This window comes from Muscardinus avellanarius (assembly GCF_963383645.1).
Source record: "Muscardinus avellanarius genome assembly, chromosome: 1".
Lineage (NCBI taxonomy): Eukaryota > Metazoa > Chordata > Mammalia > Rodentia > Gliridae > Muscardinus > Muscardinus avellanarius.
In genome coordinates this window covers 58373795-58388907 of record NC_137786.1, presented here as the reverse complement: position 1 = coordinate 58388907, position 15113 = coordinate 58373795, and the positions used below count along the sequence as shown (strand labels likewise).

The window sequence follows — 15113 nt, the reverse complement described above, 5'->3', positions numbered from 1 at the left end:
TTTTAAATAAAAATATAAAAAATAGGTCTGAGAGTGTAGCCTGGAGGTAGAAGGGTTTCCAGGAACTCCAGTACCACAAAAAAAAAGAAAAAAAGATGATTGGCCCCCAGTCCGAGTTGCTGATTTTACAAGTCCAAGGTGGAACAAGTTTTCAGCTGATGCAGATGCTGCCGCTCTTGCTTCACCCTCCTTCCTAAGAGAGCATGTTCATTTACTTATCTACCTCACAACTGTTTACTGGAATTTTCAGGCTGGCTTGTGCTTGGCACTGTGCTGTGTAAAGGAGACACCAAAGTCAACAGAATAATCTTACTATGGAGTTTAGACTGCCAAGGGAGTAAGAGAGTAAGAAATTACTATATGATCTAGAGTTACAGCAAGAGCTGTAAAGTAACCCAACTGTGCACGAGAGCTCAGTGGGGTAATGCGTAACCGAATCTTTGTGTGTGTGGGGGTGTGCTGGGGGTAGAACCCAGGGCCATTCTACCTCCAAGGTATCTCTACCCCTATTTTATTTTTATTTTGAAACAGGGTCTCACTAAGTTGATGAGAGTCAACCGACTTGTTGAGGCTGTCCTTGAACCTGAGATCTCACTAAGCCTCCCAAGTACTGGGATTACTAGTGTGCTCCACCACGCCCAACTCTAATAGGATCTTGACTCTCCTTTATACAAAATACTTTTCACATTAAATTATGGCCATGCCGAATTAAAGAATTATGGGTCCTGGAAGACAAAACTCACTTCTAAGCTGCCCTTAGCCTCATTTGGTTTTGAATTTTCCCACAGACCACCACCTTCCTCTTCCCTCAAAAAAGACACCTTCCTACCAGCTGCTGGGATCATTAAGATCCAAAGAAATTATCTTAGCAAATAAAAACAAGAAGAAAATATCAAAGCTAGAGAGGGAACAAAAAGAAAACATCAAAGCTAAAGAAACCACTTATAAGATGATTTTTGAAAAATGTCAAGATAAAAATTCCATAATCTAGCTGGGCGTGGTGGCGCACGCTTGCGCTTGGGAGGCTGAGACAGGAGGATCGTACAGGTTCAAAGCCAGCCTCACCTACTGAGTGAGGCTCTCAGCAACATGAGACCCTGTTTCCAGATAAAGTGTAAAATAGGTCTGGGAGTATGGCCCGGAGGTAGAAAAGCCCCTGAGGCCCACCTCCAGAACAACAACAAAAATCCACAATCTATTCTACTCAAACATTTGGGTTGTTTCTATGTGGGGTATTGTATACAGGACACCTCTGAACATCTTTGTGTATTCTGGTGAAAAAAAGCACTTATTTTTCTCTGGTATATATCTTTAGAAATAGATTTGTGGGTCACATATTTGTATATCTTCAGCTCTACTACACAATGTCAAACTGTTTTCCAAAATGACTGTACTTATTATATTCCCATGAACTGTGTAAAAGTTCACAGAAGCTTTGCTTATGATAACTCAAAACAGGAAAAAATACAAGTCCTCCTACAGTGGAATGAGCAGCTGTGATAAAAACCTACAGAGCTATGCTGCCCAAAAGGGTAGCCATGAGCCACGTGGTCTGGCTAGTGGATGGAATGGTGCTAATCCACACTGAGATGTGGTCTTAAACATGTAAAATACAACATGGACTGCAAAGACATAATATGGCCAGGTATGGTGGCCCAGGCCTGTCATCCCAGTAATTGGTGATCACAGGTTTGAGGACAGCCTCAGTAAATAGTGAAACTTTCAACCTACTAAGATCCTGTTTCAAAATCAAAACAGCCGGGCGTGGTGGCGCATGCTTGTAATCCCAGCACTTGGGAGGATGAGACAGGAGGATCAAACAGGTTCGAAGCCAGCCTCAGCTACTTAGTGAGGCTCTCAGTAACTTAGTGAGACCCTGTTTCCAAAAATAGGTCTGGGAGTATAGCCCGGAGGTAGAAAGCCTCTGGGTTCCACCCCCAGTACCACAAAAAAAAAACAAAAAAAAAAAGAAAACAAAAATCCCAGTACCTGGGAGGCTGAAACAGGAGGATCACAAGTTCATGGCCAGCCTCACTTAGTGAGGCCTTCATCAACTTAGTGAGACCCTGTTTCAAAATAAAGAATGAAAAAAAGAGCTGGAGGTGTAGTTCAGAGGTGAAACACCCCTGGGTTCAATCCCCAGTATGGCGATAAATAAATAAGTAAAATAAAATAAAATAAAATAAGGAAGGAAGGAAGGAAGGAAAATTTATCATTCTGGTTAAAAGTAAGAGGGAAATCCACTTTTCACTGGATATCCTGTGGAATCATTTAAATTTAAAAGTGCACATGTTCTTTAATTTTAAAAAAACATTTAATAGAGGAAAGTTTCAACCACACACTTTTTTTTTTAAATGTGATAGACCTTATTGGAAAAAGAAAAATAAAGAGTCATTTACTTACAATTCATCAGGTCTATAAGGAGGAGGACTTTCAAAAGGCCTGGACGACATGGCTGATGTCACTGGTCACCTGATCCTTAGGATGAGCAACACCTGTAGTTCCCAAGATCAGCCAGTCTACGCAACAAAAGTAGGGCAAAGGCATTACAACAGAGGTCAGTTTCCCTACATCACAAAGAAAACTAAAGGCTCCAATCTCCAAGTAATCACACACCCAGAAGTTTTTTCCCTTCTCCTTTCCACCACCATTTTTACATGAAGGACCATTTACTCCGTGAGCATAGGAATCTGAGCTTGAGAACCACTTAGCCTGGTATTCCTCCAGCACCTACCATCATGTTCTACACCATGGAACACAAGTATCTTTAAGCTTCAGTAATGAAAACTTCATGAGCTATTGTATAGCATGAGTAAAAATATGTTTAAAGTAGAAATGTCAAAGCCAGGTGTGGTAGCACACTCTAATCCCAGTTCTTGGAAAGCTGAGACAGGGATATTACAGGTTCAAGAACTGCCTCAGCAAGTAGTGAGACTCAGCAATCTAGCAAGACCCTGTTTCAAAATAAAAATAAAACAGGGCTAGAGATGTCACTGGAGGTAGAATATCCCTGGGTTAAATTCCCAATACCTCCCCAAAAAAAGTACTTATATAAAAGAAGCAAAGTGTATAAAGAAAACAAAAAACTTCTTATAAGTATATTGTTTGTATTTCTTTTAAAAGTTCATATAAAACAAGATGCATATTAAAGTGCTACAACAGTGTCTAGCATATACTAGCCTCTCAGTGTTAACTAAAGCATTATCTATTGATTAAAAAGTATTCCCTTGTTGGGCATGATGGCACATGCTTGTAATCCCAGTATTTGGGAGGTTGAGACAAGAAGACCTCAGGTTTGAGGTCAGCCTCTGAACATGAGGCCCTCTGCCATTTAGTGAGACCCTGTTTCAAAATAAACAATAAAACAGGACCGGGGATGTAGCTCAGAGGTAGAATACCCTTGAGTTCAATCCCCAGGACAATAAATAAATAAATAAATAAATAAGTAAGTAAGTAAGTACGTACATATGTACGTATAGACATAAATAAATGTATTCCCTTGTAGGGCATAGTGGTATATACTTGAATCCCATTACTTGTGAGGCTGAGGCAGGAGGATCACAGGTTTGAGGTCAGTCTCAGCAACTTAGCGAGACTCTCAGTAACTTAGCAAGACCCTGTTTCAAGATTAAAAAATAGGGCTGGGGAGTAAAAAAAATAGCTCTGGGGAGCTCAGAGGTAGAATGCCCTTGGGTTCAATCCCCAGTAACTCCCCCCAAAAATATTCCTTTAGCTACGCATGGTGGCATGCACCTATAATCCCAGATACTCAGGAGGTAGCCAAGGCCAGTCTAGGCAATTTACTGAGACTTCAAACCCCCCAAAAATAAAAAGTATGCTTCTATTATAAAAATGATTACAAATGTATTGGTGGTAGGAATGTGAGTATTTTTCCCTTTTTTCTTTTTCCAAGTATTCAAAATCGAACAGTTTCACAAAAAAAGGAAGAACACTGAACACAAATTAGAGTCCTTTTCTGGCCAGGTGCAATGGCATATTTCTATAATCCCAGCTACTCAGGAGACTGAGCCAGGAGTATCACAATTTTGGCAACGTGGCAAGATCCTGTCTCAAATATATACATAGGCTGGGGATGTGTAGGGGGTGTACCTCAGTAGTAGCGTGTCCTTGTGTTCAATCCTAAGTCCCCCCAAAAAATCATTTTTAAGAAAAAAGCAGAATTATTTTCCCTCAGAACACAAACCCCTAAATATGTGAGAGGCAATTTCACTCAATCAACAAGTGTTTATTAAATGCCTAACTAGACAGAGTGGCCTGTGGAAGTATGTGCAGGAAGGTCGCACAGAGTGGCAACCTCTCTGGCATGGCTTACGGCTGAACTATTTGATAAAGCACAGTATGGGGAAAACTATATGATAAAGACTGAGAGAAGGGCCAGACACTGGGGTCCTGGAGGAGGGAAAAGGCTGATATGCATGCAGCTGGGTTCTGGGACATGTTGGAATGGCTACTCTCTTAAAATGAGGCTATGGTGGAAATAAGGAATGCACAGCACACCTACCCAGGTGCCAGGTGCTTTATGTAAATTCTCATTCCATCTGCAAACCAACCCTGGTTAACTACTCTACATATGCAGAGCGAGGTCAGAAAGAGATGAGAAGGAATATGCTTCTAGCCTTAGAGAGGCCAGTGAGCCGCTGGGATGTAACTTGAACCCACACAACGTCATGTGCTTTCCACCATCCCAGCTTCTAAGAATGAGTTGCACTTGTGATCTATGGGCTCAAGAGAGTGGACAGTCAATGTTAATATTCAAGAGGTAGTAAAGCTGGACGTCTTTTGCCCTAGGTCCATAAGTAGACCCACGGGCACTAAGAGCTCTAGCCAGATAAAAAAACTTATCTCAGTGAAACATGGTAACACACAATCCTCAGACCTAAACAGCTTGAGGTTCATCTTAGAAAATCCGGTACTGCGAGCCAGACATGGTGGCGCATACTTGTAATCCCAGCATTTATGAGGCTGAGACAGGACTGTGGTTCCTGGCCAGCCTCAGCTACTTAGTGAGGCCCTCTGCAACTCAATGAGACCCTGTTTCAAAGAAATAAAGAATAAAAAGTAGGGCTGGGGGTGTAGCCCGGAGGTAGAAGGCTCCTGGGTCCCATCCCCAGTTCTGAAAAAAAAAAAAAAAAAAAAAGAAGAAAAGAAAACCCAGTATTGAGCTGAGAGTGGTGGCACACACTTGTAATTCCAGTTTTTGGGAGGCCAAGACAAGATTACAGGTTCTTGGCCAGCCTCAGCTACTTAGTGAGGCCTTCCACAACTTAGTGAGACCATGTTTCAAAATAAAGAATAAAAAAATAGGGCTGGGGTAGAGCTCAGAAGTAAAATGCCCCTGGGTTCAATCTCCAGTATAAAATTATTTTTTTTAATTTTTTTTGGTGGTACTGGGGTTCCTGGAAGCCCTTCTACCTCCGGGCTCCACTCCCAGACCTATTTTATATTTTTGAAACAGGGTCTCTTACGCCAGCGCGGCTGGCTTTGAACCTGCGCGATCCTCCTGTCTCTGCCTCCCAAGTGCAGGGATTACAAGCGTGCGCCACCACGCCCAGCCCTCCAGTATAAAATTTAAAAAAAGAAAAAAAGAAAATCCAGTACTGGAAACACTGGCAAAGTACAAAGCATGTTAGCTACCACTTCATGCCTCTGAGTTATATTGAAATAGCAATGAGTTATGTCTAGGGGAAACCAGTGATTAGGGAAGAATGGAACTATGAGGCTCAATACAAGGTAAATTCCATGTGAGAAGGAATTTTTGCCTGTTTTATTCATTGATTAAAGTGCCTGGCACATGGTAGTTGTGCAAATATTTGTTGAACAATTAACATAAATCAGATTGGACTCTGAATATTTTTGCCTGCAAAATGTCTTGAACTTTAAGGTAGAGGTAATGAAAAAGTATCAGAGGAACTTATAAGGCATTAGCCTCAAATGACAGCTGAGCACAATCTACCACCTGAACATAGAGTACTATTTTTCCTTTTTCAAATAAAGTTTGTGCAATTGTATATCCAATGTTAGAAATGGTAAAGCAATTCAAACTCTTTAAACATTGTTCTTTAAAATTAATAGCAACACTCTTTCCCATCCTTAAGTACAATCAATTACAAATCTCTCAGAATAAAACCCTCTCCAACCAGATAAAACTTCCAGCTAGGCATAGTGGCACACATGTAATCCCAGTATTGTTGGAGGCTGAGACAAGAGAACTGCAGATCTGTAGCCAGTCTCAGTAACTTAGTATGGCCCTCTGCAACTTAGACCTTGTTTCAATATAAAGAATAAAAAAATAGCCTGGGGAGGTGGTGCAGGGTTGTAATCTCAGCATTTGGGAGGCTGAGACAAGAGGATCATGGTTTGCCAACAGCCTAAGCTACTTAATGAGGCCCTTTACAACACAGTGAGACCCTGTTTCAAAAATAAAGAATAAAAATATAGGGCTGGGGGTGTAGCTTAAGAGGTAGAATGCCCCTGGGTTCAATTCCCAGTACCACAAAAATTAATTAATTTTAAAAAGGGCTGGGGTGTAACTCAGACATAGAATGTCCCTGGGCTCAATCCCTAGTAACACACACACACACACACACACACACACACACACACACACACACACAACTAAATTTAAACATTCTTAAGAGCTAAGCCGGGTGGTACATGCCTGTAATCCTAGCAACTGGGAAGGTTGAAACATGAGGATCATAAGTTCAAGGCCAGCCTTGACAATTTAGTGAGACCATGCTTCAAAATAAAAACTAAAAAGGACTAAGAGGTAGCTCAGTGGTAGAATTCCTGGGTTCAGAGCGGTGGTGCGTCGCCCCGGCGAGGGCGGAGAGCGGAACTTTCGGGCTCGGCACGAAGATGACAGGATTTTCATAGTTTATCTACTATGAGTCCCACATCTCGGCCTCTGATCCAGCTTCAGCAGTCTCAGTTCCACTGGCTGAAGAATAAATGGGATTTGCACAGATTCCAAAAGGAACTGAAATACAAACTACAGTGTTAATATCACTTTCTTCAGGTTATTAACAGAAAAGTAAATGTCGTCAGAAGACCAAGAAGCTCAGGAGGATGAACTGCTGGCCCTGGCGAGTATTTACGATGGCGATGAATTCAGAAAAGCAGGTTCTGTCCAAGGTGGAAAAACCAGGATCTATTTGGATTTGCCACAAAATTTCAAGATATTTGTGAGCGGTTAGTTAATAATATATTCTTAAACAGACTTTTCTGAATAAAGATTATTTTCAGTTATTTAGTATACCCTAAAAAAAAAAAAAAGAATTCCTGGGTTCAATCACAGTAAATGAATACTATTAATATGGGAATCCATTCTAAGGCTGTCAAATAGTGATATTTTTAATCCTAGAAGAATCGTACCCCATCTATTCCTACAATTTAGTCATTCAAGACCATCTTTCAAATTCCAGGCTCAGTGGTAGTTTTTGAAAACTAATCCAGATTAGGCTGCACTTGTCAGAATTTCAAACAAAATTCCTTTTTAAACTCCTATTTCCTGGATTCAGAGTTGAGTTGTCATGTCTTCTCTAATAGCAAAGATTTTTAAATTGTGAAATAAATGATTTTAGAAAGCTCATTAAGAAAAGGCATGCCACACCTTTGTTTCTTTTATGAAGGTTACCAGAGTGGTAGAGGAAGGGAACACAGAGAGAAAGAATCCTGGGAATCCTGAGTACATGCTGTGAGACTGGGCAGAGGCCCAGAGGCTAAATAAGAGCATCTAATTAGCACAAAAGAATGAACTCTTTATGCCTACCTGGAGGGAGTTCTCTAGTGGTGACCACAGACAAGGTGGGCCAGACAAGCTTATCCAGATCTGCAGCTGATTAAACACGGGGAAGGATAACTAACTCACTGGTTTGGAACCAGCAACACCGAGCCAGATCTCTCTCTAAGGTCAGAGTGGAAAAAAAACTATTAGTTTTTTGCTTTTATTTTTTGAGGTACTAGAAATAGCATACATTCTACTTCTGAGCTACACCCCAGCCCTACTTCATTTTTTATTTGGAAATAGGGTCTCACTAAGTTGCTGAGGTCCTACTAAATTGCTGAGGCTGTTCTGGAACCTGAGATCTCCTGACTCAGTCTCCCAAGTACTAGGATTACTGACATGTGCCACCACACCCGGCAAGCCTAATTTTGAAAGCCTCATTCACAACAAGTTCTGCATTTCCTCAGAGCCTCACTGGACTTCCTCCTCTAAGTCCAGTACTTGGCAGGTTAAGAGAAAAGGATCTCAGGTTCAAGGCCAGCCTCAGCAAGTTAGCAAGGCTCTGTTTCAACATAAAAAATAAAAAGGGCTGGGGGTAAGCCCAAGGGTAGAATGCCTCTGGGTTCAATCTCTAGTTAAAAAAAAAAAAAAAAAAAAAAAATCTGACCTCTGAGTAAATGCATTCACAGTGAGGTGGTTATCTAGAATGTGAGAAAATTAAGCACTTAGGTATTTGGAGATATGAATGCTGATCACCTAAAAATGTAAACTCGGGGCTGGCTGGAGATATAGCTCAACAACAGGGTGCTCACCTAGCATGTCAGGGAGAGGGCAGGAAGAGAAGAGGAGGAAGAGGAGGAGAAGACTAAAATTAGGGTTGGGAGTATAGCTCAGTGATAGAGTACTAGCCTAGGACATGTAAGCCCTTGAGTTCCATCCTCAGCGTCAACAAAATAAACTCAATTGACAAAAATCAATACTACAGGTACAGCTAGGTCCCCTAGCTTAATAGATGTTAATTTGGTGTGTGTGTATGATAATGGAGACTGAATCCAGGGGCACTTCATCTCTTTCCTACATCTCCAGACTCTTTTATTTTTGAAGCAGGGTCTTGATAAATTGCTGAGGCTAGCCTTGAACCTGTCATCCTCTGGTCTTGGCCATCCAAATACTGAGATTATAAGCAAATGCCACTATACCCAGCTTAATAGATATTCGTTTTTTAAAAGCCCATCTCTAAGCCAGGCGTGGTGGCTCACACTTGTAATCCCAGCATTTGGGAGGCTGAGACAGGAGGATCTGGGTTCACAGCTCACCTCAGCTACTTTGGGAGGCCCTTTGCAACTCAGTGAGACCCTGTTTCAAAATAATAAATAAAAAAAATAGGGCTGGGGGTGTAGCTTGGAGGTAGAATGCCCTTGGGTTCCATCCCCGGTACTGCAAAAATAAATAAATAAATAAATAAATAAATAAATAAATAAATAAATAAATAAATGTCAATCTCTAAAGAGAAAAAGAAATGCATTTTTTGGGAAAAATTTCAACAAAAGCTACGAACTATCCCAAACTTAATACTCAGATCTAGGAATGCTACATTTATTAAAAGAAACAAGCAAAACCTAGAATCTTTTTTTTTTCCCCCAATACTGGAATGGAACCCAGGGGCTATACCCCCAGCTCTATTTTTTATTCTTTATTTTGAAACAGGGTCTCACTGAGTTGCAAAGGGCCTCACTAAGTAGCGGAGGCTGGCCTCAAACCGTGATCCTGTCTCAGCCTCCGAAATGCTGGGATTACAAGCATGTACCAACACACCCAGCCAAAACCTAGAATCTGAACATCAAGTTCCATACTACGTGTCTCTCCACGAGGGGACTGAGACTGTAAAATATTTTTTAAAATATTTTTTAAGATGAATGATTGGAAAGACAAAAAATGCTTAGCCTGGAGAACTTGATGTCAGAAGAGTCACTCCAGCAGCCCTGAAATATCTGAAGAGCTGTCTTTTGTAGCCCTAGAAATGGTTAAAAACAAAAACAACCCCAAACCAGAAGGGCGGATTTCATCTCAATGTTAGGAAGTCTCTCCTTCCCCCTTACTCTATCCCTCTTCCAAAAATAACAAACAACCATTTGCATTTGCGCCACTTGTGCAAAACATAAGTTATTCAGTATTTTTTGTAGACTGAACTAGAGGGCCTATTTATTTATTTATTTAGTGATACTGGGGGTGGAACCCAGGAGCATTCTACCTCCAAGCTACACCCCCAGCCCAATTTATTTATTTATTATTTTGAAACAGGGTCTCACTGAGTTGCAAAGGGCCTCCCTAAGTAGCTGAGGTGAGCTGTGAACCCAGATCCTCCTGTCTCAGCCTCCCAAATGCTGGGATTACAAGCATGTGCCACCACGCCAGACTTGGAGGGTCTCTTTCAAGGCAAAATCTATGTCTGTGTTTAATGACCAACAGCTACTGGAAAAAGAGAACTGATGCCCAGCACCACAGAGGCAGGAGCTGAGTGAGGGAAAGAACAAGATAAGGAATGACAAGGCCACTGGATTTGGCCTAAGGGACCCACTGGTCACTTTCAAACATGTCAACATGTGACAGGAAGGAAAGTCAGATGACTATCTCAGAGGCAGGGCAAAAGGGAACTGCACCCACAGTGATGCACCTGTAATACCGGCTACTCAGGTGGCTAAAGCAGGACGATACAAGTTAGAGGCCACCCTGAGCAAATTAGAGGGCCCCTTTCTCAAAACAAAATTTTTATAAAGGACTGGGGATGTACCCAGCATGCTTGAGGCCCTGGGTTCAATCATCCCTCACTACTCCCCAGTCTTAAAATGCTTTGCCCTCAAATTATTCTTTAAAGCTGGATGTGGTGGCGCACACCTGTAATCCCAGTACATGAGAGGCAGAGACAAGAGGATCACAGACCCATGGCCAGCTTAGGCAACTTAGTAAGGCCTTCTGCTACTTACTGAGACTTTGTCAACCTAAACAAATAAAAGAGCACAGCAGGTATAGCTCAGGGGTAGAAGGCCTCTGGATTCGACCACCAGTACCACAAAAGAAGAAAAAAATACTGTCAATAAACAAAAAACCAAACTTCATTATATTTAAGGGGAATTTGTTCCCCTAGCAATGAATCTGCCTTTTAATGGTTTAAGTTGTACCTAGACGTGGAGATTACGCCTGTAATACCAGACACTTAGGAGGCAGAAGCAGGAGGATCGCAAAGTTGAGGACAGCTTGGGCAACTTAACAAGACCCTGACTCAAAATAAAAAATAAAAAGGGATAGGACTGCCTGGGGTGGGGGTGCATGCTTGTAATCCCCGGGTTTGAGAGGCTGAGACAGGAGGACTGCGCAGGTTCAAAGCCAGCCGTGCTGGCTTAAGAGACCCTGTTCCCAAACAAAAAGTATATATATATATATATATATATATATATATATATATATATATATATATATATATATATATCTGGGAGTATAGCCCGGAGTTAGAAGGGCTTCCAGGAACCCCACTACCACCAAAAAAAAAAAAAAAGGCTGGGGCTGGGCATGGTGGGGCACACTTGTAATCCCAGTATTTGGGAGGCTGAGACAGGAGGATCCCGGTTCACAGACAGCCTCAACTACTACTTAGTGAGGCTCTTTGCAACTCAGTGAGACTCTCTTTCAAAAAAAGAATAGGGAGGCTAAGCAGAAGGATTACTGTTGGCGGACAGCCTCAGCTACTTAGAGCGTTTGCAACTCAGTGAGACCCTGTTTCAAAATAAAGAATAAAAAATTGGGCTGGGGGTGTAGCTCAGAGGTAAAATGTCCCTGGGTTAAATCCCCAGTACCACCACACACACACACACACACACACACACACACACACACACACACACCGTACCTAGTGATGAAATAAATGCAAAACTAGAGGCTAGGGTGTAGCTAGGTGGTAGAGTGCCTGCCTAGCATGTTCCAGACCCTGGGTTCTATCCCCAGTACCACCACACACACAGAGAGACACACACACCAGTAAACAAATGTGAAACAAAACAATGTTGCTTTCCTGAGGAAATATCTATTCCTGTGGCTTCATTATCTATAAAGTCTATTTTTAAACTTCAACAAAATACTTGGCATGGTGGCTTTTGCCTGTAATCTTATAATCCCAGAATTTGGGAGGCTGAGACAGAAGCATCAGTTTAAGGCTAGTGTCAGCAACTTGGTGAGAGCCTGCTTCAAAATAAAAATAAAAAGGAGCTAGTCATGGTGGCATAGGCCTGTAGTCCCAATACTTGGGAGGCTGAAACAGAAGGATAAAAGGTTAGAGACCAGTCTCAGAAAGCCTAATGAGACTGTTTCCAAAAAAAAAAAAAAAAAAAAAAAGGGTTGGGGGGTTGAGGGTGTAGCTCGGGGATAGAATACCTGGATGCCCTTGGGTTCAATCCCAGTATCAAAAACAAGCAAGCAAGACGGTCGTGGTGGTGCACGCTTGTAATCCCAGCATTTGGGAAACTGGCACAGAAGGATCGCGGTTCTGGCCGGCTTCAGCTACTAAGTTAGTGAGGCCCTTTGCAACACTGTTTCAAAATAAATAAAAAATAGGGCTGGGCCCTGGGTTCCATCCCCAGTACCGAAAAAAAGAAAAAAAAAAAAAAAAATACGAGCCGGGTGGTGGCGAATGCTTGTAATCCCAGCATTCAGAAGGCTGCGATCGCGGTTCGCCAGGAGGGTATGGGGTTCGCCGGCAGCCTCAGCTATTTAGTGAGGCCCTCCGCAACTTAGTGAGACCTTGTTTCAAAATAAATTATAAAAAATACGGGGTGTAGCTCGTACGTCAAATGCTCCTGGGTTCCATCCCCAGTAATGCAAAACAAAACAAAAAACGCAAGCAAGCAAGCAAAACAAAACAAACACAAAAATAATACACAGATGAACTATGGTCGACTTGAAACCGCACAGGTTAAACCCACCTCTGTCTAGAAAAAGTTTTCAGCCACAGCAAGAATCGCCAGAAGTCCTTACTGAGAGGCACACTCTTCCAGGGATCCCAATAATACACCTGTTGTGCGTGAGGGCCACACGCCTCCCTGCCTGGAAGGCTGCCTCCTCCCGCCCCAGGCGACTCCCCACGCGGGCAGGGTGCCCCGAGCCCCGGCCGGCGAGGATGCGCGGCTTCTCCGGCGTCTCATCCTTCGCTGGGGTCGCGGGGGCTGAGAGCCGCGCCGGGCTCCGAGGCGCAGAGGCCATTTTGGCCCCAGACGTCCCGGGCCGCCCCTACCTGCCCGGCGGAGCCTGCAGGTCGGCGGCGCGCGGGGCAGGGCTGCCCACCCCGCCGGGGCGCAGAAGCCCGCGCGGCTTCCTCGAAGGCGGCCTCGCTCGGGATGGCTGCGCGCCCCGGGCTGAACCCCCGCGGGTGCTCACGGCTCCCACCAAGCGATCCCCGAGCAGCCGGCGTGCCCACGCCGAGCGCCCGGGCGGGACCCCGCGCCGCGCCCCTCTACCTGCAGCGGCGCCGCCGCGCGCAGCCGGGGCTCCGGGCTCCGCAGAGACGCCCAGCGGGACGCGCAGGCCGGCGGCTCCCAGGCGCCCCCGCCGGGCAGGCGGCCCCACACCCCCGCGCCCCCGGCCCGCCGCGCCCCAGCCGCCCGGCCCGACGCACCTGCGGCCGCCGCAGCCCCGCGGCGCTCACCTGGCGCGCACCTGACGCCGCGCGCGCACGCCGGACGCACGCGCCCCGCGCGGGCCGCCGACCGGGCATGCGCGGAGCCCGGCCCACCTGCGGCGCCGCCTCGGCCGGGCGGGGGGCGGGCGCGGGGCGGAGGTCCGACCCCGCCGTCTTCCTCCTGAAGGAGGGGCCGGGCGCGCCCTGCACTGGGAAGAAGAAAGGCAGTCCTCGCGCGGCTCTCGGCCGCTCCCACATGCGGCGGAGAAGTTTGTTGGAAAGCACAATCCACAAGGGTCGCTCTAACCAAAGACCAGAACTTTTCAAAGGCCCGTGCGCTGAAGCCGGGCGGGGGGGCGCACGCTTGTTATCCCAGCTTTTGGGGGGCTGGGACAGGAGGGTCGCGCCTCAGACCCTGTTTCAAAATAAAGAATAAAAATAGGACTGGGACGGGGCGTGTAGCTCGGAGGTAGAACGCCCCTGGTTCAATCCCCAGTACCGAGAAAAAAAAAAAAGACATTCGCTAACTTAGAGGTGATGTTTTAATCTGTGGATTCAGAAAAAGACCATTATTCTGAGTGATAGTGAGTTTTAATGAAGGTGGGCCACTGTAGATATTGAAGTCAGTGGATGTTTTATTAAAGAGATAACTTGTACGCTACAGTTCACAAATCTCTGCAGCAGGGTCCTCTCCCCACCGCAACTATACCGTATGACCGCAAGTCTGCTCTTAGATTCGACCCTTTAAAACTATGTCAACATTCTCTTTTGGCTTATATAATAATAATAAAAGCCGGGCATAATGGGTCACTCTAATCCCAGCACTTGTGAAGCTGAGACAGAAGGATTGCAGGTTCAAGACCAGCTTTGGCAATTTAGTGACACTCGGTTTCAAAATAAAAAAATTTAAAAACCAGGCTTTTGGTTTTTAAAAAATGTAGCTGAGAGATAGAATGTCCCTGGGTACAATACACAAAACCTTAGCTTTGTCTCAGCTATCCAAGTACTGGAATTATTTTATTTTTTTGGTGGTACTGGGGTTCCTGGAAACCCATCTACCTTCGGGTTACACTCCCAGACCTATTTCATACTTTTTTATTTGGAAACAGGGTCTCTTAAGCCAGCAGGGCTGGTTTGGAACCTGTGGTATCCTCCTGTTTCCCCATCCAAGCGCGGGGATTACAAGCGTGTGCCACCCCGACAGGCCTGTGTTCTTTTTTAAAAATTTGTGCTCTAGGGTGTAGTCATCTTAGTTCTTTCAACCTGCATTGAAGACTAAAATTTAGGTTTCTTTCTTTCTTTTTAAAACAAGTTGGCTAAATTGCTGAGGTTGACTTCTTCCTCTCTCAGCCTCCTAAGAACTGGGATTACAGGTGACACCTAGACAAATTTAAATTTCTTAAATCTGCTTCCTTTTATGTTTCAAACTGGAGCATCAGCACTGCTAATAGATTTCTGTCCAATCCCACCCAGTTCTCTGCCTTGAACTAGGGGGTTAGAGGTGTGACTCTCCCATACTTAGATCTTAAGAGACAAGTCAGTATGTCGGGAAGTAAAAGCATTATATAAATACAAGGTGCTTTAAATGATGACAGCCTTAAAAGATAATTGATCTACATGGTATTTTTTTATGAAGTGATTGCTACAATTATTTCAGTGTGACTATGTAGTATTTGAATGATGCAGTTTAACTTGCTATTA

At 44.1% G+C, this 15113-nt stretch overlaps 1 protein-coding gene across 2 annotated transcripts in view; it reads right to left on the bottom strand.

Moving 5' to 3' along the window:
- OCLN (occludin) overlaps positions 1 to 2453 on the bottom strand; it is a gene marked incomplete at both ends in the record, with an annotated part of 41458 nt that extends 39005 nt beyond the window's left edge. For both annotated transcript variants that reach the window (XM_080714423.1, XM_080714424.1), the window contains one exon: positions 2404 to 2453. In XM_080714423.1, the coding sequence (XP_080570549.1) occupies positions 2404 to 2453 (50 nt within the window). The remainder of the gene's footprint in view (positions 1 to 2403) is intronic.
- Between the last annotated feature and the right edge of the window lie 12660 nt (positions 2454 to 15113).